Source organism: Calonectris borealis, chromosome 3 (genome assembly GCF_964195595.1).
Source record: "Calonectris borealis chromosome 3, bCalBor7.hap1.2, whole genome shotgun sequence".
NCBI classification, from domain to species: Eukaryota; Metazoa; Chordata; class Aves; order Procellariiformes; family Procellariidae; genus Calonectris; species Calonectris borealis.
Window position 1 is genome coordinate 27,998,861 of NC_134314.1, and position 26,032 is coordinate 28,024,892.

Here is a 26,032-nt window from a genome sequence, read left to right on the forward strand (position 1 = left end):
ACAATACTCAAAAAAACCCCAAACAAAAACCAGTTGTAAATAGACATCCCTGCTGCCTTAATAAATGTCAGGGGCTTTTCAAAAGCTAGGATCCTCAGAGGGAACATGTGCATCTCTCTAAGTCATCTACCTCAGAAATAACTATGCTCCAGGTCCTCAGTGGAAACTAGAGAAATAGCACAGTGTTTTTTCTACCTATACATCATATACAAATAAAATTGAGCCCACCACTGAAGCAGCAGATTAAAAATGTTTTTTTCAGAATATGTTTTAATACTCATTTTTAACCTTAAAGTGGGATTTTATTCCAGTAGATCACCAGGTAAATTTTGCATATGTTTAGAAAGATAAGTTATTCAAATAATTTCTATGACTTCTTTAGTAACTCAGTAGCAGTTTGTGGTTGTTAAGGCAAAATTCATCCTTGTGCAGAAGATCAGGGAGAGGCTTATGCATTATATTAGAGGGGTCCCTAGTCTGCCACTTTCAAGGTTCTGAGATGGATATAAGTAATGAATACATATTTGAATCCTCAAATAGATGTGTTCCAATCCAGGGCTGAATGCTTTCTACTAAATACTAATTTGTTTACTTGTAGACATCCACAGGGCTTAAGAATAACATCTATATTGAGGTTTTGGTTTGCTGGTACTAGATCCATTAGTGAAGGAAAAGTTGGTATGTGAACTATTACAGGAGCTTCACCTCTACAAATCGATGGGCCCTGACAATATCCATCCAAGGGTGTTAAGAGAGCTGGCTGACGTCCTTGCGAGGCCACTCTCCATAATCTTTGAGAAGTTGTGGAGATTGGGGGATATCCCAGAAGACTGGAAGAAGGCTAATGTCATCGCCATCTACAAGAAGGACTTAAAGGAGGATCCAGGAAATTATAGACCCATCAATCTTTCTTCAGTCCCTGGGAAGGATATGGAACAAATCCTCCTGGGGACTATCACAAGACAAACGAAGCACGTGATTGGGAAAAGCCAGCACGAATTCTCCAAGGGCAAATCGTGCTTGAGAAACCTGATCACCTTCTATGACAAAGTAACCTGCTCGGTTGATGTGGGGCGAGTGGTGGACATTGTCTACCTGGATTTCTCCAAGGCTTTCGATAAAGTTTCCCACAGCCTCCTCCTAGAGAAATTGGTGTGTTACCGTCTAGACAAGTGGTCTGTGCGGTGGGTGGGGGAACTGGCTGACAGGCCGCACCCAGAGGGTGGTGGTAAATAGCTTCTTTTCAAACTGGCAACCTGTCACAAGTGGGGTCCCCCAGGGATCAATATTGGGCCCAACGCTGTTTAATATCTTCATAAGTGATCTGGATGATGGGATCAAGCGTATCCTGATGAAGTTTGCTGATGATACCAACGGAGTGGGGAAGTGGACTCTTTTTTGGAAGGGAGAGTCACCCTGCAGGAAGACCTGGATAGGCTGGAAGAGTGGGCTAACAAGAACCTTATGAAGTTCAACAAAGACAAATGTAAGGTCTTGCACCTGGGAAAACATAATCCAGGAGTGCAGCACAGGCTGGGATCTACCCGACTGCGGAGCAGCTCTGTCAAAAGGGACCTGGAAGTCCTGGTAGACAAGCAGCTCAGTATGAGTGAACAGCATGCTGCTGCGGCAAAGAAAGCCAACAGGATGCTGGGTTGCATCAACAAGGACATCAGTAGCAGGGATGAAGAAGTCATTATCCCACTATATTCAGTGCTGGTCAGGCCACACCTGGAATATTGTGTTCAGTTTTGGTCCACGCTATACAAAAAAGATGTGGACAGGCTGGAGAAGGTCCAGAGAAGGGCCACAAAGATGATCAAAGGACTGGGAAGCCTGCCGTATGAGGAAATGCCGAGAGAAGTGGGTTTGTTCAGCCTTGAGAAAAGAAGGCTTAGGGGAGACCTTATCACCAATATTCCAGTATTTAAAGGGTGGCTACAAAGAAGATGGAGACTCTCTTTTCACAAGAAGCCACATGGAAAATACGAGGGGTAATGGGTACAAGTTACTTCTGAGGAGATTCCTATTGGACACAAGAGGAAAATTTTTCACAATGAGAACAATCAGCCATTGGAATAATCTCCCCAGGGAAGTGGTGGATTCCCCAACATTGGACACTTTTAAGATTTCACTGAACTGGATGCTGGGCCATCTTGTCTAGACCATGCTTTTGCCAAGAAAGGTTGGACCAGATGATCCTTGAGGTCCCTTCCAACCCTATATTCTGCGATTCTATGATTCTATCATTCTGTGATCTACCATGCTGTCCCTGAAAGGTAGAAATGTTTGTTCAAAAATGAGAATATTTAGAAAGTGACTTTGTGCCTCCAGCTGAAGGAGCATTTCAGGAAAGAATCGGAGCAAAACTTACTCTAGGCTCTAATGGGACTAACAATGTTTTCACGTGCATTATTGTCAGTACCTTTCAGGTAGATAAGGGATCGAATTCACTTCCTTTCAGGGATACACTGTGTATTTACATCAGTATGTGTCAGCTGGTCTGAACTCATAAACACTTTACAGTTTCACAGATTGGCTAAGCTTCCTCATTTCCAGTATTCAGATTTTTATGTTACATCTTGGCTTCCTCAAATGAGAGACAGTTAAACAAGAGTCCAAACACTGTCTTTTACTGAGGCTTCCTTGACAAGCAGTTGAGGTGCAACCCTTCTCTCTACTCTCTCTACCTTTTTGTCATGCGTAGCAAAGATCCCATCCAGTTGCCTACTACATAAAATAAGTTTCAAGCTCAGGTGCAGCCTTTCCCAAAGTACTTGGGCATTTCACCATCCAGGAGCCCATGAAACGTCTAAGTGGCCTGACTCACAGAAGTAGATCATGTTCAGGGTGAACATAACAAAAGAGTTTAAGCAAAGCTAGGGGAGCAGATAGAAATGGAGCGGGAACACAGTTTCTGACAGTTCAGCCAATGAGCAGAATCTTGTTAAGCTGCTGTGACTCCATTGTATTTGAGCAGGTGCCCATAACTCCTCTAAACAGACTAGTAAATCATAGCTTCATCTTACCGCCAACACTTGGCATCCTAGAAGACTCCTGATGACTACTGGATTTGTTGCGGTTCTGATTTTTCCTTTTATTGTTGGCTGCTCGGACAGAACGGAAAAGCACTTCACTTGCCTTGAAGAACGCAACCATGAATGGTTGCTTTGACTGAGGCCCGTGTCTTCCAATCAGGCCAGCAGATTTAACATTAATACTTCGACCTATAAAGTAATGGAAATTGTAAGTTAAAAGGTGAATTTCTGCCCCTCCTGAAGCCATGATGGGAGTTCAACTGCTGACTGAAGCATGGCAAGGAGTTTGCTCATAATCCTGAATTTACGTATTAAGAATCCTAACCACATTTTGTTGAACGGAACTTAAAAGACAAAAAATCCAACAATTTACAAAAGTTTCAGCAGCTTTACAGGTAGTTTGTCATTGCATAAAATTGCGGTCTCTGTGTGCTATATAACTTATTAATTACTCAGATATTTTAATTCAGTCTCATGTACACATGTATAGAAATGAAAAATAAATGAGCCCCATTAAAGTCTATAGGCTCTCGAAAGGATAACGTAATGCGGTAATCTAATTTTTGCATCACTTGAGTGTGAGGTGTGGAACCTTATATCCCCAAAGCAAATTGGTAGCAAAGAGAAGTGTAGATAATAAATATACTTCTGCTTTAAAAATAAATATTGTGCGGTGTTACTCAAACTGATGTTCATTCACTAGTAAAGGTAGGAAGGCATTCAGTCGTTCAAGAGAACATAGTTTGAAATATGTACATTATTGACTCTGGTTCCGTTCCCAGGGGATGTGCATATTTCTTTAAAATATTTGTTCAGTCAGGACTGTGCAGTAACCTCACTATATTATAGGATCTAAACCTCAGCAAAAGAAAAGAAAGCAAAACAAGTCACTGAAACTGCATCAGTGACATTTTAGCAAATAAACCCTTGCTCTTAACAGAATTTATTTTGGCAGCATAAACACTTTTGTGCGTACGTGTATTATGCAGAGCCCTTCAACCGTCAGAAAATGAGACAGTGTCATGTGAAGCTGTGCAGCTGTGCTGGGTGGGGGACACAGAGGTCCTTTAAATGGGAAGGTATGGGCACAGGCACCACGTGCGCTGCGTGGCATCGGGGCGCCTGGGGATTCTTCTAAACCGACTGGAAAAGTTTGCTACGTGGGCAAGGAAGGAGCATCTGCCTCACAAACGTATAATGCTGTTAACTCAATCATCCTGAAAAAGAACTTGCAAATAAGCATAGGAGTAAACCTTATAGAAATAAGCATATAGGTTTCCTTTTCAAACACAAACTTACAGTGGCTGTATGCCAGAGTCTATATTTCTTAGAAAAACTCTATCACTGGCGTAAATGAAAGAGGCAGTTTGATTTGTGGTTAAAGTAGTTTCCATTCTACTTCCACTGTAACAAATGTATTAATTCAGCTCAGACTTCCTCCTTCTGGCAGCCCTTTTGCAGTAAAAAGAGAAATTAGAAGTTCCAGCCAAATACCATACCTTGAACTGACCCACTTCAATACATAAACACTTTTACAACATGTTTATTCAGGTGTAGCACTTTAAATTGGTTTAAGATGTTTCCAGTGACAGAGAGCCCAGCAAAGGCAAGAGAAGAACTGAGAAAGTTAGCAGTTATGGAGCAGAGTAATTGGCAACATATTCTGAGCAATTTTGATAATTACTTTTTTGACTGCAAGGGAAAAATATATTTGTTGAAGCTTCTGATTTCATTTTAAATGGCTTTTTAGTCTTGTGTTTCTTTAATTCTTCTTTTCGTGTGTTTGAGTTACTATTAAATAATTCAGTAACATTAATTTCTATATGTTCCAATCTTCTGTTGCAAGTCAGATATGAAAAACTGTACAGACTATTCTCTATTCATTGCAACATGGACAAACTAGCCTCTTGCAACAAAGTTCCAAGTTTCCCCTCATTTCTAGAGGGAATATTTTTACTATTTTTCTTTATTTTTTGTTCCAATGACTTTCAGAATTTTAATTTTATCTTTAAAAGATTAATACCTTACTGGTGGACATTTTAAGAATACTATTAGATTTATATACTGAGGGCTGTAAAGATGTGTGGAGGTTTTCTGAATTTAAATCTACGTTCTCTGAATTTACAATGGTGGATATTGTGTGAGAAGCAAAATATCCTTCAAACCAATGTGAACTCCCTTTAAAATAACTTTTAATATTATTAAGTTTCCTCTGGGTTTCCTTTAGACTTCAGCAATGAGATGGCTATTAAGATTCCACAAGTTAAGGCTTACTTGGTTATTCAGGGTATAGAGATATACTATAAAAAATTAATCCTGTAACCCACAGCCTTTTTACACCCAGAAACAGCTTATGTGACTTTATTCCTTTATTTGCTTGATCTTTTAAGCAGCCAACCTGAGTTTTTAGGAACCATTTGTTCAATTCATGAATGGTATATGTACTGAATCTGCTTCTAGTGCAGTCAACAGGAAAACTTTTATTGAATTCTGTGGGTTCATCATTAAACTTTTCTCTCTCGGTTTATCATACACCTTAGCTTAACTGCAACTTTCAGAAGACGAAGCAATCAAAATATACACTGCCCTTGAGACGCTATATTTCTTCCGACGAGGATCTCTGAACTGTTTGGTTTAGAAATTCAAACCACGTATGTTGTCTTCATTTTAGGTTGCTTCTGTGCAAAAGAAAGTTTGCATTTGCAGAACTTCTATTATCCTTCATGAAAAAAAAAAATTGCATGTGTGGGAGATGTCCTTCAGTCTAAGACCACAAAGCTTTGCCTCTTCCTGAACAGGAGGTATTTCAAAGTACCCTGCCTCTGAAATGCATCAAGCTTTCTGCCACAGCAGTAACTCCTTCTGTGTGCTATGGTCTTGTTAGGTAGTCCTCACATTTGTCCATAGTGTGCATTTCAGAATACAGTAAGAAAAATCCTACACTACTCTGAACTGGCTTTTCTAGCAAGAAGCATTCATGGGCTTCATTTTTAGTAAGCGGTTTTAGTCTACCATTTCTTGTAAGCATTTAGAAAACTCTCAGCTTCGATGACAACTGAAAATCAGGGTCTCTCCAGCACGCAGTTGTTCCATATTGTGGTATTAGGAGCAATATTTTCTAAAATCAGCTGAATGACTCAGGCTGACCTGCTTAACTACACCTTCCCTCGGAGCTTCACCCACATGAAACTGGTAAAACCAAAACAGCAAGGTGTGTCCCTCTGCTTCTCTTGAGCACCTCTGAACAAGAATTGAAGGTGGTCAAGCATTCTGAAAAATGGGTTTGGTTTTATACTTCCATCGTATCTTTAATTCTGAGGATTTCAAAGACTTTTCTTCAGACTTTAGAAGAAAACAAGAAGAAACTGCAAGAAACCATCAGTCAGCTAGCGCCTGCTCCTCTGAATCTAACCAATGCAATTGCCCCTACACCTAGAAAAAACAAATAAGCATAACAGATGGACTTACTCCATGCAGGGACAGTCCAGAGTCTTTGTATTCCTCACATTCTGATATGCGGTTCTCAATCCTGCTATGATAATTTATTATCTCTTCTGCATATTGACAGGTATATTTGGAGACTAAGACTTATTTAAAGCATTATGTTCCAAATCTGCTGAACTCCTTAGTCCTTATTCATATGATTTTGAGTCTTTGGCACGATGTATTTGTTTGACTTGGCATTTAAACTTATTTTTGGCTTTTATTCTATTTGATAGTAAAGTGCCCTTAGCAGTTTGCATAAAAGGTTTTATGGAAGTGCTGGTTTGACTGACTGAACAGAATTAATATTATTTGCCTTTTCACGTTCTGTCCCCTTATAACAAAGGAATCGCTGCTGCAAAAATAACTGTGAAGTTTAGCTTAAAAAAGGTGCTACCTCAACAATCCTGATGATTTTGTTCTTTTTTTTTTTCCCACAGAATAGAAATAACAGCCAGGATCATAACTGTGGAGTTATTTGCTGTGTCACTATGTCCATTTTTCTGCTGTGACATGCAGTCATATCATACAATTCTTTTCATGAACTGATCAAGTTCCATCTTAAAAGTTCATTTTCCACCCCAGCTGCTCCAAATGCTCCAAAAGGCAAGAGCCCTTCAAACTTTCAATAACAATCTGTCTCACAGTCCTGACCTGGAGACATCGCCTCGTTTTTCATGACATTCAGAAAGCTGACTTTTTCTGAGATCGCCAGTGTGGATGCCAATGACAGTGGTAAGATTTGTGACTTGGCTGTCTCTCCTCAGGCAGTATATATTTTATGTAAGGCATTGAGCAGACACTAATTTTGCAAAAGCTTTCAGCCATTATGCATCTTGGCCAGATTTACACTGGCAACACAGGACAATGAGTGATTCCAAGATCCATTATTTTGTCCTGAGTCATCGAACTGCAGCAAACCACTCATTTTGTTATGAAAAACAAGCACTTATTTACTTTCAAAAGTGTTCAACAAGCCACAAACACATTTTACAGATTAACCACTACTGCTAGGTCACAGTAGTTATTTTGGTAATAATTTTATGTATTTGTAGATAGAAATGAAAACTTTCGTGATGCTGAGAATTCATTTCTGGTTTGTTGAAAAAAAAACCTTCCAGTGCCACACCTATGGTTTCTTTCCTCCTCGTGGGGAGTGAGATCTGAAATGAGGATTGGGAAAGGCCTTTTGGAGAAGGACCCTGAGTATACAATGTCCAATAACATCAAATATTTGAGCAAAACTGTCCTGAGGCTCTAAGTCTGAAAGCTCGCAAAGTAGTTTTCAAAATTAGATAGAAACTTGTGTAGTTTCTCATGCCTGAACAGTGCTCTTTAAAGCAATGGGACTTCACAGAAACAAAAGCATTGAGGTAGAATTTGGCTACCAAAGCTTAAATGAAGGCTTATTTAAAAAAGGAGAAAAGAAAACCTATCAGCACAAATGTGATGGTCCATATATAAGACATCCTCAACACTCCAACTCCAAAGTATTTTATACTGTCTCTACTGTATCATCTACATAAACTGTTATGCAAACTTTTCCTTTGGTGGATACATTTATCTATATCAACATAAAATATGCTTTTGAAACAAGCTTCATGTGTTTTATTAACTCTTCTGCTCCCTGGAGGCTTTAAGGAATTCTGAAAAATGGGTGGTCTTGGATGGTCTGCACTGCATTTCCTAGGCTTCACAGCTTTAGTCAAAACTAAAGATTCAACTTTTGTTTTTAAAATCATACATTTTGTTGCTTTTATTCAGTTCAGTTGAAGGAATTTTGTGTATCTCTTTGTGTTGATTTTGGTATTCATAAAGCTCCTGAAGAAAACACCTGGGAACATGTTAGGAACCATGATACGCTTACACAAAAAAAAATCAGATGTAATCATACACAAATACACTTGCTAAGTACTTGATTTATCCTTTCAATTTAATGTACTTAAACTGCGAATGGTTTGTGGGAGTCCTAGGGCTTTTCTGCACAGTTAAAAATGTGTTCAGGAAGACAATAAAACAAGGAGAGATTAGATTAATTGGTCATCCACCAAAGAATAAAATGGATAAAAGCCTTCTGAATGAAACGAAACACAAATGCCATTATCTTTAAAACACTGGTGCTGAGAAGCAGATGTATCCTTCATCTGTCTGGGGAGCAGGGTGGAGGGGGAATTGCAGAGCTGTACAGCCAGGACCAGTATGCATCAGTATGCAGTGGTGGCAGGAGAAGGGGTAGGAGCCCATCTCACCCCCCCAACCCTCCTGCTTAAAGTAAGTGTGCCCTTACTAACAAAGGGTGTGTTCACATCACTTGCTACAAGCAGACGCAAGAAAACGCTGACTGTATTTCTGACCCAGCTGGACACAGGGGTTACACCTATCTGAGTAAATTAAAGAGTGCCCAGAAGCACTCCCAGGCACTGGAACTGGATCATCTGCTCTGCTCAGGGTGGGAGGGTGCTCCTGGTGCACTTACGTCCTATGCCAGCTCCACCGCAGAGTCCCCAGCACTCCAAGGCAGTGCTGCAGGGGCCTCTCCCAGGGGGCAGCTGCCATGGGGTCACCCTGTTTTGGAGACTGAGAGAGTGATCCCTCCAGCTTGTTTCACACCACAGTATTCCTGAGCATGTTTAATTTACTAGTGTACCTTTGGCCAAAGTCAGCCCTGAACCAGAACTCATGTAGCTGTACTTAGGCAGTGCTTGAGCCCAAGCTAATAAAACCTGCTGAGGGGCAGGATATATTAGCTCGGGTTCAGTGCTGTGCTAACATGGCTATATGGCTTCCAGATGGCTCAGAATTTAGGCAGAGCTATTGCCTGCCAAAGTCCATATATATATCAATATAAATATATATTTCCTAAATTCCCCCACTGTAAGGACACTAATGAAGGTGAACTCACTCCTGATACTTTGCCTTGTAAATACCAGATCCACCAAGAGACTTAAATGTAACAACCCAGCAACATCCTCCAGAGTACCTGATGGCTACCGTGGTCATGTAAGTTAGGTGCCAAGGTTGACGGGGGGCAACTTGGGATGAGATTGATTACATTTAGTGTTGTAAAGGTAAGGCCAAGGCCAATGTAAAGTATGCAGCCAACTACCTGAAGAAGCCAGGGTGCTGCCACAGGTTGCTATGGATTGAAAGCAAGCCAACCACCCTCTGCGACGTAGAGAATGTGGCCATGCTGCCTCTCTGAAGGCTTCGTAGAAGAAAGGGACCTTGGAAGGCCCAAGCTGAAAGGAGCAGAGGCTAAAAAAGAGGGAGTGTGTCTCTTAATGTCTGCCCCATCATCACAGGAAAAGGACCTCACTAATCCTTCCTGCAGCATGTAGGATTAGGAGCCAAACCCCCTTCCAGGGGACACATCTCAGAGTGTACCCAAATACCTGCCAGAGAGAGAATTGGTCTTCCCCAGGCTTCACTTGGATCAAGGAACCTATTTCTTTGCAAGTTTCCCTTTGCTCTGAGGAAAAAAAATACCTGAAGTAAGAGTCAGAGTTGGGGAGCTGAGGATTCCTGCTGCCTGCCCACCTCAAACAGCAAGAAAGCCCAACGAAACCTTCCATAGGACTATGTGGTAACAGAAGTCACCTTAATCAGCTTGGGCTTTTCAAAGTTACCACCAGTTTCTTTCCCTCTGATGTGCAGGCGGATGGAAAATAACTGAGAGCTGCAGTAATCTAAGAAAAGGCACAGAACTACATGGCTGTGGGGGCTACCCAGGATGTTGTATTGAGAGCTGTGTACTTGGAACTGTTTTATTCTGTGGATCATCAATTATCAAGTCATCGTTATACGTTATCTCCCTCTCCTATTTTCTGTAGACAACACTTGGTTCTCTTCAGCAATGATATAAACAGCAAAAGGAATACCCTTGCAGCTATTTATACTCCTCCAGTAAAAATGATGTTCAAACCGTTGCTACCTTCCAATTATAAAAAATGTTAAATATTGATACAAAGGTGCTGATTCACTGGAACATGTTTTAAGTCTTAGGAGACATATGGTATACATACAGGAAAAGCATCGCATGGAGCTTTTCGAATTGTTTCTGCATCTGCATTGATTTTATGCTGCAATTCATCTAACACCCGCACTTCCATCAGTGTGAAAACGATCACCTCTCGTTTTAAACACCACGGAGAGTTTTGGTGTCAAAAGGAGGGAACTGGCCAAAAGGGGATGCTGCAGAATGTTGAGGAGACATTAAAAAAGAGAATAAAAAAACCCTGATCCTTAATTTACCACAGCCCCAGGGAAACAGTGCATTATATGTTGACAGCTTCCATATGTGTCATGCAAACCTTTATTCTTACTGTTCAAAATAAAATGTCCCACTAAGAGAAAAAGTCTACATTTCATGCTAAAATGAGATGTATGATACCAAATACTGTCTTAAAGAAAAAAGAAAACACATTCCAATGTCATGTGGCTTTTTGTACTTTTTCAGCATTTTCAAAGGGGGAAAAATATGGATTACAACAACCAGACATTCTTCCAAAGTTGTTTTTATCACACTGTTATATTAAATAGATACAAATTTTTTTATTCCTCATGTAGACATTATTATTATTTATGCACCATCTTCAGGGATCACAAAGAAGTATATCTACACAAGTAATTGCCTAAAAACTCACTGAAAGATAACTGTAAGAAAGATTATTGTAAATGGTAATGATAACAATATAGTAGCACCCCGGAGTCTCAGTAATTATTGGCACCCCATTTTAAAGGTGCTGTACAGATAAATCTAAAAATTAGTATGTACTTCCAGACTTGATTATCCAGGGCCCCAGTGCAGCACCTGAATACTTCAAACAGGGATCCTCTGATTTAACAGAATTCCATTTAGTTTGATAGTCTGTTGCAATAGAAAGGTTAATGGATCAGGTCTTATCATAAATGGCTCTCCAGTTATGGGGGCAGAACTCCTCTACCTCCCGTAAACTCAATGGGCAGCTGGAGCCATGAAGAAACGTGCTTCAGACCTGCACGGCCTGAAGTTCACTTGAGCCAAGGAAAGGTTTTTTGATTGATTTGAACCAGTCTCTGAGCTTCCATAGAAACTGTTTGGAAGGAAGGTGGGTGGGGTTCTCTGGGTTACAGAGTCCACTACATACTGAGTCATGTACAAGAATTCATGTTCCATCTGTACACAAACATGTCATTCAACTGCTGGTGTTTCTAATAGCTTCCAGAAGTAACAGCAACCCAATAAAAATAATCAAAGCCTTAAGAGCAAAATTGTGAGAGCATGAAAGGATGATTTTCCTTATGCTAAGCTGAAGTGGTATAGCACAGGTCTCCCCTATAGTTTTGAAAGCTTTAGTCCCTAGAAGTGCCCTAGAAGGGCACTCTTATTGCAGGAATAAACTGAAAAGGGAACAGAAAGTGAGGGAAAAGGGGAATTCCCTCCTCACTCAAGCAGCTGTGTTGAGAAATTCAAATAAGTGAGGTGCAGAAGGTAAAGCTGCCAGTGGCTTTGGAATTTAAAATAGAAAATTATCTATCACCTTTCTGATCTTGGGAGTAGGACAGGGGAAATATTTACATAAACTGTTCTTTTACAATTTCTTCAGTGTATTAACCTAAAGGTTTGCTTTTACCCATACAAACTTTCCTGCTGTTTACTGAACAGATATAATTTTGAGGCTAGAACCAACAAATTGCTGATTCCAGGGTTTCTTAATGAATGCCTTTCATGGATATTTAATTTTCAAGAATTTCTGTATTTGAATCTCCTGGAAAAAAAGTCAAGGATGGAGTTTATTCTGGAGCAAGAAAGCTGGCCAGAAGCCAGTCCACCTAATTTGGATGCCTGACGGAGGTGTCACCTCTCCAGAATTTTAAGGGCTTAAGAATGGCCTCACAAAACCAAGCTGCCTAACAAAGCCACTCCTCGTACAGCCCGGGCTCAGGTGCGGTGCCTTTGAAGGCTGGTTGAACACAGCAACAACGTGGTCTGCTTTGCATTGCTGCCTCCCTTTTCCACCGACTGTACTCCGACGGCATAGGCAATATTAGGTGAAATGATTGTCCGCTCTGGTTCAAGCCTGCCAACTGCCTTTTTAAGCATCCTGCCTAAAGGAGGACAGTTTTTGCATAACTCTCCAGCAGCCGGAGCACTTGCTGAAAAAGTATGAGAGGCTTTGTTCACAGCCCAGCTGAGCCTGAGGGAGAATTCAGATCAAAAACAATGAGAAAATGTAGCCAGAACAAAGAAAGAAGAAAAAAAAAATTAATCCTTACACCAGGCTTTCTTCTGCTACTCATTAACATTATGTCAGCTAAGGTTTAGATTAACTGGCATCACAGATCCCTTGACCTCTGACATAAAAAGCTTTTTGACAAGAAAAAGCTAAATCTGAAAGTTTGCTTGTAAAGTAGTATGGATTAAGTGAACCATCACAGAAAAAACAGTATATAAGTCTCTTTTTATTAGTTTCTAAAGAAGTCTAAGTAAAGAACATTTCTTCTAAAAATACTGTTTTGCATTGAGATGCATTTTCACTGTTAAATGAAGAGCATAACTGTGAATAATGAAGTAGCCTAGTAAATTTGTACTAAAAAAACACAGATCTGACTTCAGTTTTAATAGTGTTCTTTCTAATTTTCAGCTAATGAAAATTTTCAAGATTTCAAATTTTTAACCCATTTCAAGATAAAAAAGTTTTTTTTTTTCCAAATGATAGAAAACCAATTCCCACATTACCCTATTGTTAACCTTTCTCCAACATCAGTACCAGCGGCTGAGGTCCTTCCTGAAATGTCCCAAGGTTTTTTTATACCTTTCTCCAGGCTTCAGCCCAGAAAGATCTTTAGAAACTTTCTAAAACAAAAATTCCACAAATGTGCTTGAGTTTCCTGAATGGAAGAACATTAAAATGGAACTTAGTTTTCTATGTAGGAGCTTTTATCCCAAACTTCATTTAGTTTAACTTGATTCAGTTAGCTTTATAATTGCCATATTGTACAGAATTAAGAATAATAGAAAGCTTGCAGACTATAGCTACGGCAGGATAAGACCCGTGTTCTTTGCTTATAAACTCTCAGTGAATTGTCACCCAGTCAACTTAAAAAACACCCGGCCAGAAAAGATTCCTAGCAAGAGATGACAAGAGCATATATGATCTACAGTTATGACCTTACCGTCCCCGGTTTCAGCGGAGAGTTGCAAGCCCAGATTGTTCTGTGGATTAATCACCCAGTGATTGCTGGTCACAGTAATGTCAAACACAAACCAGCCCACATCAGAAGCTTGAGCCTTTCTTGTGTCTAACAGGAACAAGTCTGCATCCCTAAGTTAAAGAAAATAGAGAGTTAAGGCGTTCAAATATTATTATTTTTTGTCCTTAATTTCCTTGCTGACAATAACTTCCTGGAGACCAAATGAACAATCCTTTGACATATCCTCATCACGACACAGTACAGCATGTGCTGTAGCTGACATGTAATTGTTAAGTATAATACAGGTATTTCCCCTGAGAGGCCTTTCTGAAATGAGTCTCAGCATGTGAAAACTACAGCTCTGGAAAATCTGAAAAATCCAGCTTCCTGATATAAATACACAAAATATATAATTGAGGCTGTGTATAAAGGATTCATCTTTCAACACTAGAACGTCTCAGGAAGATTAACTTTTATAAACCATTCAGTGTAAAAGACAAAAAAATGTCAAAATCACGTTCCAATTTCAGCTAAAATTCAAAGGCATAGCATTGCTAAAAAAATCTGTTATTAATAACATATGACAGCAGCTATATCATATGACAAAACATGGATAGATGACAGTTCAGACAGTTTCATATTAGTACATACGTTTAGAAAATAAGTCTCTATATCAAAGTAGAAATTACATATCTATTCAATAATGTAATTATTACATTTTAACCCTCAGTTCCCTGGTATATTCTCAAATTTGTTCCCATGAAATCTTCCAGTAATTCAGAAGGGCTGCTCAGGGGAGTTAGTATAATTGTGTTACTAAATGTTTACCATGGATCGTTTATTTGTTCTGTTTTCACATATCTCCTGACACAATTGGTTCCAGAACCACATCTGTATTACAAACAATTTACTTCTATGACCACATTAAACCCAAGATATTTAACTCTCATCAGTTTCGTTTTACATGCTTCTACAAAGCAGCGTGCATTATTAAAAACTGTTTTCACCATTTAGGCTTTTAAACCTAAATCTATAGTTATAGAAACCTATTTCTTTTCTGCCATAAATAGTAATCAAAACAATAATATACAATAAAAAATATTTTATTCTAAATTTTGACTGTCCAACTCAACTAAAGACAGACTTGGCTTACACAGACCTTGGAATCATATTGTTACCTTACAGACAGCTTAAAGAGGCTTTGTGTATAAAAAGTGGATTTAAAATTACGATGGTCCTGTCACTGTATTCTTAATTGCAATGACATCGTAGGAAGTTATTGTCTTATCTAGACTAAACACTGTAAATGCACCTAGAAGGTCTGATACTGAAAAAAACATCTCATGTAGCTCTTGAAACTGTGGTTGTTCAACACTCAGGAAAATAAGACCAAATGAGCTATGACAAGCGTATGTTTACTTACATGTAAGAAATACCTGCAGAATCAGGCTAAAGAGCTCAGAAATGATAAAGGAGGGTTTTTTTAAAAAAAAGAAAATTGAAAGGGCTTTTGTTCAAGTCACCTTTTTTTCTTCTGTTACGGGATAATCTTTTGCTGAGCTCTTATCACTTCCATTCTAGTAGAACTGTGCTAATGACCACACAAGGAGAAAACATACGTCCTCCCTCTGGAGCTAACATGAAAACAGTCTTACAATTCAAAAGAGCCTGACCTGCTATGCTAGCACTGAACAAATTAACAACGTACCACAAGCTCATAAATAGTACTCTCTGGAGTCTTAAATGCCAACTTTTTTCTCTAATAAGCAGCTTTATCGGACCTTTAAAGCTGAAAGGTTTTATTCTGAATGTGACAGTCTTTAAGATGTTTATGTATAAATATTTCTTGTATCATTCAGTAGATTTAATAGAAAACTGTGAAATTATTTGGAATATAAAATATTACAGTATGACAGTGCTATAATTTCACATTTGTCTTGTGTCCTCATAGAATACATAATTGTTTTCCCATATAGATTCTTTTAGCTCCAAACTTTGCTGGGACTGATACAAAATGTTCTCAAAAGTCAGGATGCACAATGTCTCATATGCCCAATCAGAATAGAGCACTACTAATGGTACAGTCCAGAAATCCTTATAAAAGGCAAATTTCCCCTGTGGATCTCTCATGAATGTGCCTTTATTATTTTGTACAGCAGCAGAAACTCACACCAAAATGTCTTTGGCATTGATATGTCAATCTTCTTGTCTGCCTTCCTACAAACATAGTGATCTGGCTAAGGTAAGGGACTCAAAGAGGCAGATTGTTCTTACCCATTAATTCAGCAGATGAACCAAAAATTAGTTGCGAGTAACTAGAGAGAACTAGAACTGATTCTTGAGAACACATAGTAGAATAGAGAAAATGTCTCCCGACCAATGCTAGTGATTTAGCCTATATAACAGCAATTTACTACAGAAATTCAAAATCTTTGTCTTTTTTCACAATTGATATAACCATAGGCTGAACACCTGACCCCTGAGAAGGCAGTGAGAGCTCTGGGATCAGGATTCCCCCATTAGCTGGTGTCATTCACTCAAACTTCTCATCGCATTTTGTGACATTTTTAATTTTAAAATTCTCCTTTATTCTGTGAAAAGAAAAAAATGATCACACTTAAAATGAAAAACAGCTGCAAATTTTGGCTCTAATTTTAAAAAATATTTCTATTTAAAAAATAGCCCACAACACATAATAAAAAAGCAAGGCATTATGTCGTAAATAGCCTGAAATGCAACAGTGAACACATTCAGGCAGAATACAGCTGATTGGCTTTACCTTTATGGAGGCTGTTTAAGTTTAGTGATCTCAGTCTGGTCCCAAACGGCCAGTTGTCTACAGCAGAAATGCTACCACAGTCAAGAATTTCAGCAAAGAAGCTGCAGGCAGAACGTCTAAGAAGCTCCAGATCTCCTGGGTCACTTAAGGAAGTAAAGGTGGAATAAACCATCTATACATTCCTTGAAATCCAGCAAAGTTTTTGTCCGGATCAAATCACAATTACTGTGTAATAGGCCATCCCCATAATGCTGCTTCACCTCTCGCCTCATTCCAGAAAGATGCTTTGGTATCTTAATGCCACTTGAGGATTCCCTAATGCGGGAAGAATCCTTGGGGTTTAGTTAAATTAGTGGCTAGCTGCCACCAGATCATGAACAAGGATTTGGCCTGTTGGACTACATTACTTTCGTCATGAGTAAAGGTCCGGGTAGGAGTACATTGGCAGGGCTGCGTAGGAAAGTTTGCCTTGCCATGGACTGTGCTTTACACGCTTACTTAGAACAAATAGAAAACTTCAATCCCAAAGACTGTCATTTCAGCAAACTCCAAGCGAATTCAATACACACACACACACTTCAGCAGCCATGCTGCCACAGAGACAGAAAAATGTCCGAGACTACAACATAATCCCTAGTCTGCAACTCAGAAACCCTAAACCCTGACCACTCCTTGCCTGAAAGCATGGCAGGACTGTGTTTGAGATTGCAGGGCCCTGTCAGACCCACATTTCCTGTTCAGAGCAAAGAATGGTGGAGGAGCAGTGTCAAACCCAGCAGTTTTGCTGTGGTATGGCACTAGTAGGGAGTGTGGCACATTACAGAATCACAGAATCATAGAATGGTTTGGGTTGGAAGGGATCTTAAAGACCATCTAGTTCCAACCCTCCTGCCATGGGCAGGGACACCTTCCACTAGACCAGGTTGCTCAAAGCCTCATCCAACCTGGCCTTGAACACTCCCAGGGAGGGAGCATCCACCATTTCCCTGGGCAACCTGTTGCAGTGTCTCACCACCCTCACACTTCTCTCACCCTCACAACCCTCTGCAGTTGCAGCTTCTGAAAATTTTGCACCTAAAATGTCATGTACGTATGGGGGACAAACCTGATGTGAAAAAGTCAAGAATAACACTAATGAAGTCTGGGCCCCAAAGCAAAAGCTGTGGTTTTATTGAAAAAAAAAAAAAAAAAGATATAATATTCTTGGGAGCTCTTCTGTCTGGAGGTATCAAGAAGCAAGTGGGAAAACTTCCTTGTTTCTAATTTGAACAGTGGAGAGCTTGTGGTCTTCTCCCATCCTGTTCCACGGAGGCATTTGCCTCTACATACTCCATATATGAGTAGAGATTGGCAAAGGGAAGGGAAACACTTAGGAGGGAAACACTTAGCCTGCATCTGAAGTTTCTGTAGTTATACTGGTGAAATCAAATGGGTGGTATATCATTGCATATCCCCCTTTCCAGCATCATGCTTCCATTAGAGGACATGGGGTTTTTATGTTTATAAATGGAAATATAAAACATTTATAAATTTATGTTTATGTATTGAAAGAAATCAAGAGCATTCTTTAATGGTTTCACAGAGACAGTGGTCATTTTAACAAGTCAGACAATATTAAAGTGTGATCTTGCTTTAGAGTAGTAAGCAGTTTTGGTTTCTCTAAAACAGAATAGAAACCACTTACTGGGAAAACATAAAAAAAAAAAAAAAAAGAAAACATCAAATGGTTTAGAAGACCTAACTTTTCCCATTTAAAAAAAATCTGTTGAGTTTGCAGGTGAAGAGCTTTCATCACCCTAGCCTTGACCTGTGCTCTTTAAAAAGATATGTTTTGGTCCTTCCGATTTCATTCCTTCCTCCAAGAAGTTTCTCTTAGAACCTACGTCAAAAGAAATTTTGCAAGCTGAAGTCAGAGGTAAAAAAAAGTCCCACGCTGTTTTGTTCCTGCCCAAATTTACTAAGAAAGCAGAAGGTATTCTGGAAGGATGAGTGCTTTCCCTCCTGTTGGTTCTGTTCCATTGATATAAAACCACTCCCTGTTTATAGCCGTAAAAATTTAACAACTTAATGTTCAGAGATCTCACCTGGAAGGTACAAGCTCAAGCTTCTGTGAGCAGAAAAGAGATTTCAACTCTGGCCCAGTCTTCAAGCTAACTGGTGATGGGGCATTTTTTTCCGCCAGAATACTCTGCAAGTTTAGGCTGCCATTTTCTTTACTTTTGCTAAACATGCCCCGGATAGAAATATTTTATCTGTTCCAAGATGAGGGAGAGTTTTTGTTTATATCAAAACAAAACTTTTTTTCCCCATCTTTCTGAGAAAAGACATATACCAATTTAATTTCAAAACCCAAATTTTGGGTGTATGTAGCTTTTTTCAGAAGCATCTTGGAATTGTTTTTAGTTTTTAATGGGGATTTTCAGGTATTTAGCTACTTTGCCTGGTGAAATCTGGTCATTTACTCAGGTCTTGCAGAGTCTTGGGAATAGGTCACGCACAGAGCTCTGCAAACTCAGATTCAGAGATTTGCTCATGTGTAATGTCATATTTGTTTTAATTTTCAGTTTTGGTGAGCTGCATGTCTTAAGTGTGCATATGTCATCTTAAAGTCAGTGCATGACATTCGGCAGAATATTAAAGCACATGCAAAAACCCCATGCTCCTTCAAATGTAAACAAAGTTGAACAGTCTATCTGCCTTTAAGGAGCTAAATGAATCTTGGCTGGTAGTACCTCAGCATCAACAAACGGTGCAATTGCCAAATCCAGACACTTAGACTCATTTGCTCACTGAGAACACGAACCCTCACCCCCTCTGTGCATGGGCAGATTATTTGGTGAGGTTGGACACGTAACTCTCCATAAACCTAGAATAAATTACATTGAAGATAAGTTTTATTCTTGCTCAGTAATTGTTGTCATTGCCTAGGAATTAATACTGCACAAGCCACAGTGATAGCAATGATGCCTTGCCGAGGGTACGCTTCTCATCAGCTATTGTCTCCCTACTTGAGACAGAAACATGAGATATTATTCAATATGTGATATGTTTGTGCCAACAGGGTACCTGTTTGGGTACTCCTTGGTGATCTGATATATGCTAATCTGAATTGTTTCGTTCTCAAAGCGGCTGTTGCTTCGGTCTTTGTATATCCGGAATTCGGCTGCTGTCACTGCCTCTCCGTGCGGGATTTGAGTAAGGTCAAAGCGAAACTCTTTGTAGTGCCTTCGCTGGTGGGAGAAGTCCTTGTCCCTTTCAACTGTGAGAAAAAGAGTTGAACGTAAATTAAAGAGGTGAAACGAATGCCCGTTTCCCATGATTAATGGAGCGTTCCCTGTGCTTGGGAGTAAACAAACAGGACAATATAAAACTGTGCAAATAATAAAACCACAAGCCCAGACATACTTCCAGTTAAAGGAAATTCCACCAGCCCAGTGTCTTCAGTTCAAAAGAAAAAAAACCTCAGTGGCTTTCATACAAATTCCAGAAGCTGGAGTGGAAAGAAAATCAAAAAAAGCTGAAAGAGGGCATGTTGTAAAGTAACTAGAAATATGGACAAACTAAAAGCTGCGAAAGGATTTAGGACTTCAGTGTAATCATAAGCACAGCAGTAGTAATGTCAGAGCCATAGATGACTTTGGAAAACACTAATTGCTGCTAATAACCAGGCAGATGAGAGGAATGCTGCTCATTTCCACTTAACGTAATAAATTCTGAAGTGTACTAAAGTGCACTGTGACAACTATATACTTAAGAAGCAGTTACATCATATAAATTAACACATGTTGTACTCTAATGGCATAAGCGTCATCTTGCCAGTGGTCAGAAGAAGGAGCCATGAATCAGGGCTGAGTGGTTCTGGCACCCCAGCGGCAAAGGGAGCGCCTCTCTGGCCTGAGAGGTCCCCTCAAACGTGCTGTAGGTGGGCAGTTGCAGCTCCCGCTGCTTCTGACACTGCCACAATTTAAAATAAAGAAGTTAACCTCATCATTGCTTAATTCAGGATTGCACAGAATTTCAAGGGGGAGTAAACAGAGGATTTTAGTTTATTTGAGTTTACAACTGATTTAGGGCTAATTCCACTGTCTGCTGCAGTTCTGACCCTGAGCTAGGAGGGACTTTTGCAATGGAATACGTGTTTGATTTGACAGGCCACAGTACTGGCTGATGACCATCTTATGGGATTAATACTTCAAGTTTTACGGATGTGGAAAGGAAAATGATCCATGGTTTCCACTGCCACAGAGTGCAATGTATCATTGACCTGTGAAGCAGCTGTGCTCTGTGAGAAGAGAGAGCTCCTCACTTCTGGAGATGTTCCACCTGCCTCGTGAGATAGGTGCTTTGCTTTACTGATGGTGGACAAAGCCTAAAACACTCAGAGCTGGGATTCGGTTTGGATAACCAGCTAAACATTTACACTGCACCCAGCTCCACTAAATGGTCCCTCCTATAACCCCTGCTATTTTATGGCATTTTAATATTAACAGTCCTCGGATCTGAGGAAGGAACAATGCCAGTTCTGAAAAAGCGCGTATTTAGATTACTAAATGTTACATGTTTAAATAATCAAATGTGTAGGTTATTACTATATATATGTATATTTATACTTATACGCTCATGTATATGTGTACATCCGTGCAATTTTGTCTACATACACAATGCGTATGTGTTTGTACGTGTGTATAAATATATATATTTATATATAAACTTGCATATGTGTATTATTATAATGTATATGTGGTCTTACAAAATAGATATGCACTGAAAGAAAAAAAAATACATTTTGGGCTTCCCATGTAAGGGCACAGTTACAGACATATTAAAGTGAGAGCTACTGAAGGAAAAGTATTTACATTATTTTCAGAGCAGTAGTTTACTAGTTAAGTCACCTGTGGCCACGTAGCTAGTCCCTTACAGTACACTTCCCTTTCACTCTTTCAAAAATGTGAACTATCCTTGTTTTTATTAGCATATTTTTTAAAAATGTAAAAATCTATGTTGCCTTAAGAACCATCAAAAATAAAATATATAGGCTATAAGAACACTTTATCTTCGGTGAAAATGAACTTTCCCCTGGCTGACAAAAGGAAAATTGTCTGCTAACTGTGAGGTTTCCTTGGCTCAAGTGCGTATTTAGCTTACATGGGTTTGCCATCGTACGCCATGTAGAAAAAGTAAAGCAGAAAAGAGGCAGAAGCATGTAAACTGGCTGCTCTGTACCTGAAGATGAATGGGCTGCTACTGAAGAGAAACAGGATACAGGCTATTTAGCAGCTCCACTGCCCGGTTCTAAACTGTGAGATATATACAGAGATCTGACTTGAGGTTTGGGGTTTGTTTGCCTTTTTTTTTTTTATGGTCCATGTAAAGCCTTTCATTTTGGAGAGAAGTTGGCAGACATTAGCATATGCAAATGCACTGAACGGGGGAGGATTTTTCTAGTGCAAAGAGTCTACAGTAAGTTTCTAAGGTTATAACTGAACATTTCAAACATTGAACAGATATGTCAATAACCTTTAAATGAAAAATATATTAAAGGCAGACTTAATGTAGCAACCCTTTCTGATATCTCTGATTAGTATTTATCCAACAAGTATTTACCAGCATGTGTGGGCAACTAAGCACTACTCACTATGAGTAAGCATTGGAGAATTAGACGTTGAATAAAAGGTTTAAATGCCAATACTCTTGGCCTGTTTCGGTTTTATTTGGGTTTGAGGTTTCCTTTTGTCTAGTTTCTTACGAGTATCTTCTAATTAGCAATATTAGTTTGAAACAGCAGTTCTCTCCCTATGTGTTATAGTTTGGACAGAAACCTCTACAATACCTCTGCGATAGCATCCGTGGGGTTCTCTCAGGACCACTCACAACTGCTGAAAGAATACTGACAGCCACTTCCTGATGAGCCCAAAATTATTACAGCTCACACGGATAGTACTTATCTGTGTTTCCATGTATACCCAAGGAAGAGACAGCATTACCCTCTGAAAGGGAACAAGTTCAAAATTTCCTTCGGTCGAGACAGCATTTACAGGCAGGCCAGGACTTGGGAGTAGCAACAGCCTGCACAAATGAAGGGCTGTAGGAAACAGGCACTGAACACCATGGAAAACCCCGAGTCTGGGGAGGTCCCACTCTCCACAAGGAAGCCAGAATCTCAAACTGCAGATTTCCATCAGCCAATGTACAAAACATAAAAACAACATAAAAACAGATTTTTACAAATTTAGACAAGTTAAGATCTTGCATTACATAGTAGACTGAAAAAAGCAGTGGCTGTGATGTTGCAATATTGCCTAATGACTAGAACAATAGCCAAGTTATAAAAGCAAAGTGATATTTAATGATATTGAATATTTTAATACCAAAAATAATACACAAGTCTTGATCCCTTCTGCATCTAATAAATGCCTCGTCGGGGAAGACTGTGAATGCTCAGTAGGGTATCTCTCAGGTCCTTTATCCTGCTGAAATGGCATGAAGTGCAGGTGGGGTTCTGTCTATCAAATATTTTTATTTCAGATGCGAGAGCTTTTCAACACTGGCAGCCCGAAAAATACAGGTTAAGATTTCTAAGTGTTCAGTTCTTCCGGAGTGTTCTCATGTCATTCCAGCTCTGCTCAGTTCATCTGCCAAAATGCATCTCTGTGGGACTGATCACAGCATCTAAATACCGGTTGACCAGAAAATCAGGAAGTCCTTTTTTAACCATTGGAGGAATATAATTTTTTCTAAGTAAAAACAACTGGAGTATTACGGTTGATGCTGATTATAACAAAATTCTTCATTTGCTCTCATTGATCAGGATTCTTAGTATCAACTTTTTAAAATGTTATTTTTATACCACCTGAAACTAATATATTCAGCACTATGGTTACATCAGACAAATCATGGCTCAGGGGAATATCACAAACACCTGTGTGTAAGATGGGAAAGAATGATATTTTCCACCCATGTGGCAAACTGGTGAAATATTCATACTGTATTAACACTAAGCCCAACTCTAAGAAGAATGAAGACAAATTTACACCAAAAAGATATTTTGGAAAAGGGGTCATCTTTTACACCAAGAGAAAATATCATGCACTATTTTTCCTTAACAAAAGTATTTGTCTTCTGGAAAAAAAATACAAAGTACATATGTAGATGGACAGTATAATAAGTAATCGGTATTTTACCAATTCAGCTATAAATGTCTGATTAACTGTTGGCTGAGCTTAAAAAGTGTAAAAAGTGCTCGCAATGAGTTTAGGTCATAGTGCATGAGGGACTATTAGACGTGCTCTTTCGTTAGTGATTAGCTCCCCACTGACATGTGCTTTGCTTTTCCTGAGGAGGTTGGTATGTGGTGACAGGGAAAGTGAAAGCTGCTTTGGCAAACCGGGGAACAAACCAAAGATATGTTGTAATAAGCTGATTTTACAATGTGAGATCCCAGGATCCCAACTGGATTCACAAATAGTGAAGCCTCACTAATCAACTTAATGTCACTGTTTAACTACTAAATATACATGCCAAGGCAAAACGGAGGGTCTTACAGACCGTGTAACTATAAGGGGCCATTTACACTAATCTCACTGATTTTCACTGTTTGACTCTGAATTCTTTGTATAAGCACTAAGTAAACTAGTCAGTTTTAATCACTTCAAGGTGATAAAGGTTACAGTAAGCTGATACACTACAAACGACACTCGTTTACATCTTGAATATAATGAAATGATAGTTTATCTACAGTGAACACTTGTGGTTATCTGACAAAAACAGGTCAAAGGTTCCAGGCGTTTTCTCCTGAAATTACTCTGACTGATAATTGAAAGCAGAGGCTGGAAATATCAAATGTGGTAGGTGACAGATAAGCAACAGATTAATGCAAGTACTCTGTTACAGGACACTAAAAGGTCAGAGGCCGTAGGAATTAGCTATTGTGCTACTGTGAAAAGACAGACATCAAATAGCTGTTTACCTCATTCTTGCTCTTCTCTCCAACATTCAAATTCTAGAAACACATTTTCTCTTCCACGATTAAACTATTTAAACTGATTCACTTTGTACAAAATAAGACAACAAATGTTTTGTAGGGCATGTGGATAGGAGAAAAGATGTGATCCTAGAGCAGAACGAAAGAATTTTTTTTAAATAAACCAGCTATGCTAGGTGTAAATATTTTAATGAAGTGCATCAGAGAGAAGTTAAGAAGCACATTCATCAGAACATCAATCTCAGTTGAGGAGACTAGATAACAGATATTTTAAAGCTTTGTAACTCGTTAGGCCTTTACACTGTAGAAAATGAACATTAACTTTAGAAACTTAGATTAAGCTTTCCTAAAGTGATTATTAAAAACAAAATAATAACAGATAATGTAAATATTTGTCTAAGCTTTAATAGGTTTAACCTGTTTTATAGAATGGTAAGAATCCTAATCCGGACTCAGGAAACCTATTTTGAGTTAGACACTGAAATTGATAAAAATAGTCACCTGTCCTTAAAGGATTGTTTCGGACACCAGAGACGGCCGTCTGATACAGTCAGTGGAGAGACACTTCTGTTTGTTAAGGGTCAACTGTCTTGCACCAGCCAGTAAGAAGAACAGAGTTTATCTGCGTTTCCCCTTTAGTCATCTGCAGCTCCAGAGAATAGGACTAAGAGATAGCCCTTGCTCAGTCAAAGGACATTTCAATCCCTATCAGCTGCTTTCGATGACCATATCCTAACTGCCAGGATGCTGAGTAGTGTGGCAGTGGGACATCCTGGGCCACTCCACAGAAGACGTGCAGGAGTTGGGAGTCAAAATGAGAATGAAATAAGTTTTTGTTCCCACATCTGATTTTTTTTATTCATTTGATATTAGGCATTTACTAGATAACCATTCAGCTGTGTGTTTTAACTACAAAGCTTCAGAGTCATATGCCCACTTGCTTGTTCTCTGTTTAGTACCAAGACTTCTGCGTTTCTTTTCACCCATTTTCATCAGCAGAGCGAGGGAGGGCTGGTGCCCCCCGGACTATTCTGTAGTAAAGGAAAGAGGGTGATTTAGGCTCAATAACCCTTCGTTTCCCTCCTCATCTCCTTTCCCAGTCATGTGTCTTGGGGATGGTCAGAATTTACCTTCTGAACTGGGATCTTTTGGGAACTCGTCTCCAATCAAAATGGATCAGCTCATACTCAAAGCCCAAAAGCAGGCATATAAGGATCCCTTACGTCAAAAATGTAGGCAGAGGTTGAAAATAGGTGTCCCCAAAATTACATTCCACACATATCTTATCTTAAGTATGAAACTCGTTGTCAGAATCTTAATCCAAATTCTGATCCCCTTCCGACTGAGGCAAAACTATTTCCGTAATCAGTGAGAATTTTGCTTAATTAGGGAGGGTAAGTCTGCAGAAACTTTACTTTTTTTCATTGCAACAGTTCTGTTTCTTAAGAACGGCTTTATTGAGTACTGTATATTTGAATTTCTCTGTATTTATTACTATTAGACTGGTTGTATTTAAAGTAATTATAGATTTACAGATGTGGTTTTGAAAGAATGATGTAAATCACTTTTACATAAAAT

At 39.2% G+C, this 26,032-nt stretch overlaps 1 protein-coding gene across 1 annotated transcript in view; it reads right to left on the minus strand.

The window, feature by feature from the left end:
• The window catches only part of BMP5 (bone morphogenetic protein 5), a 60,263-nt gene that overhangs the window by 17,190 nt on the left and 17,041 nt on the right, over window positions 1-26,032 (minus strand). Inside the window, exons 2-4 of the mRNA XM_075145245.1 lie at window positions 19,540-19,732; window positions 13,677-13,825; window positions 3,030-3,227 (exon numbers count right to left, since the gene is read on the minus strand). Coding sequence (XP_075001346.1) covers window positions 3,030-3,227; window positions 13,677-13,825; window positions 19,540-19,732 — 540 coding nt within the window. The remainder of the gene's footprint in view (window positions 1-3,029; window positions 3,228-13,676; window positions 13,826-19,539; window positions 19,733-26,032) is intronic.